This window comes from Triticum urartu, chromosome 7 (genome assembly GCF_003073215.2).
Source record: "Triticum urartu cultivar G1812 chromosome 7, Tu2.1, whole genome shotgun sequence".
Lineage (NCBI taxonomy): Eukaryota > Viridiplantae > Streptophyta > Magnoliopsida > Poales > Poaceae > Triticum > Triticum urartu.
In genome coordinates this window covers 175,925,509-175,927,306 of record NC_053028.1, presented here as the reverse complement: position 1 = coordinate 175,927,306, position 1,798 = coordinate 175,925,509, and the positions used below count along the sequence as shown (strand labels likewise).

General features: G+C 50.3%; 1 protein-coding gene across 1 annotated transcript; it reads left to right on the top strand.

Moving 5' to 3' along the window:
* The first annotated feature begins 1,008 nt into the window (after positions 1-1,008).
* Positions 1,009-1,527, top strand: LOC125518635 (nuclear transcription factor Y subunit B-6-like). The gene has a single exon (XM_048683462.1). The coding sequence runs from the start codon at positions 1,048-1,050 to the stop codon at positions 1,525-1,527; it is 480 nt and encodes a 159-aa protein (XP_048539419.1). The 5' UTR covers positions 1,009-1,047.
* The last annotated feature ends 271 nt before the right edge of the window (positions 1,528-1,798 follow it).

The following is a 1,798-nucleotide window of genomic DNA, read 5'->3' as shown; positions in this document are numbered from 1 at the left end:
TAATTAAGAAAAAGATTTCAAAATAGGGGGATTACAGTAGCTTAGTAAGTTGTTTCTTATGCATCGAAGTAAGAGGTCTTGGTTTAATTCAGTATCTCCTCATAGCATTTTATTTCAGCCTATTTTGTAACTTTTTTTCTTGTACTTTTCTCTTGGTATTGTTTCTTTTTTCTCTCTCTTTCACTTTTATTATATATTTTTGACATTACTACACACAATTCTACATAATATTCATTTGCTTATAATTTTATTAAAATTTTGTAATTTTATAGGTTTATTTTAGATTCACTCTCTTTTTCCTAGCAAATTTATAGATTGTATTACAGATTCAATCTCTTTCCTGCTTGTAGTTTCATAGGTTTTCTTGTTCTGGATATCCATCTTCAAAATTTCTGTGCCGCCATTGATTTGGTTGTCATTACGTTGCAGCTTTGTTGCTTTGTATTTAGGGCATGTACAACGCGTCGCCCCAACTAGCTTCCCCGCAGGCCAGGTAGACTCGGGTGTCAGGGACGGTGGATTCGCAGCATGTCATAGTCGCCTGCAGAAGGCGCCGCTGCTTGGCCGCGGAAAGCATGAGCGAAAGGAAAAAGGAAGGGAAGCCTACTTGTTGCATGAGTGGATGAACAAGGACAATCACATGCAGCGATTGCTTCACCAGTACAATCCTATGTGGAGGGGATGAGACCAGCATTTGCTATAGCCTCCGTAGCCCATGCCCTTAATGTGCCATTTCAGTTTCAAAATGACCTGTCTACAGGTCATGAGAAAAGAAAAGAAAAACTACGGCCCTCACCACCAACGGTTATAACCACATTTATACATATGATTTATCGTTTTCCTCTGATTAATAGCCTCATTCATGAGTACATGTCTCCGCCAGAACCACTCAATGGACACTTGTCGTTTGATCTGTAACACAAAGGACAGCTAAGCCAGCACCTAATGCCTATCTCAGCCTATTTAACACACTGAAGCAACTTGATCAGAAGCACAGCCCTAAAGCCAAGTGCGACTACCTGCATTGCACCTTGCCTAACCCTAGCCATGGAGAACGACGGCGTCCCCAACGGACCAGCGGCGCCGGCGCCTACCCAGGCGACGCCGGTGGTGCGGGAGCAGGACCGGCTGATGCCGATCGCAAACGTGATCCGCATCATGCGCCGCGCGCTCCCTGCCCATGCCAAGATCTCCGACGAAGCCAAGGAGGCGATCCAGGAATGCGTGTCGGAGTTCATCAGCTTCGTCACCGGCGAGGCCAACGAACGGTGCCGCATGCAGCGCCGCAAGGCCGTCAACGCCGAAGACATCGTGTGGGCCCTAAACCGCCTCGGCTTCGACGACTACGTCGTGCCCCTCAGCGTCTTCCTGAAGCGCATGCGCGACCCCGATGCGGGGACAGGTGGTGCCGCTGCAGGCTACAGCCGCGCCGTGACGAGTGCCCCTCCCCGTGCGGCCCCGCCTGTGATCCACGCCGTGCCACTGCAGGCTCTGTTGGCGCAGTCCGATGCCAAGCTCGCCCTATAGCTCTACCTCGCTCTCTCTGTGGCCTTTCTCTAGCTCGAATCAGAAGAAGGAAGGGAGAAGAAGCTAGTTGACACAAGCGATTTTCCGGTGCACGTACACCGCCCGCAGCACGAACTGCGTTTCTTTTGTTTCCTGAGCACGAACTCAGTCCAGCCGACAATACACAGAGGATTAGTGAGCCTTTATACACGCGCACGTACGCTACGCCGCGCCCACGGCGCTCCACTCGCCCACACCCCGCGCCCGTCGCCTACTTGGCTCGCGCTCCCGT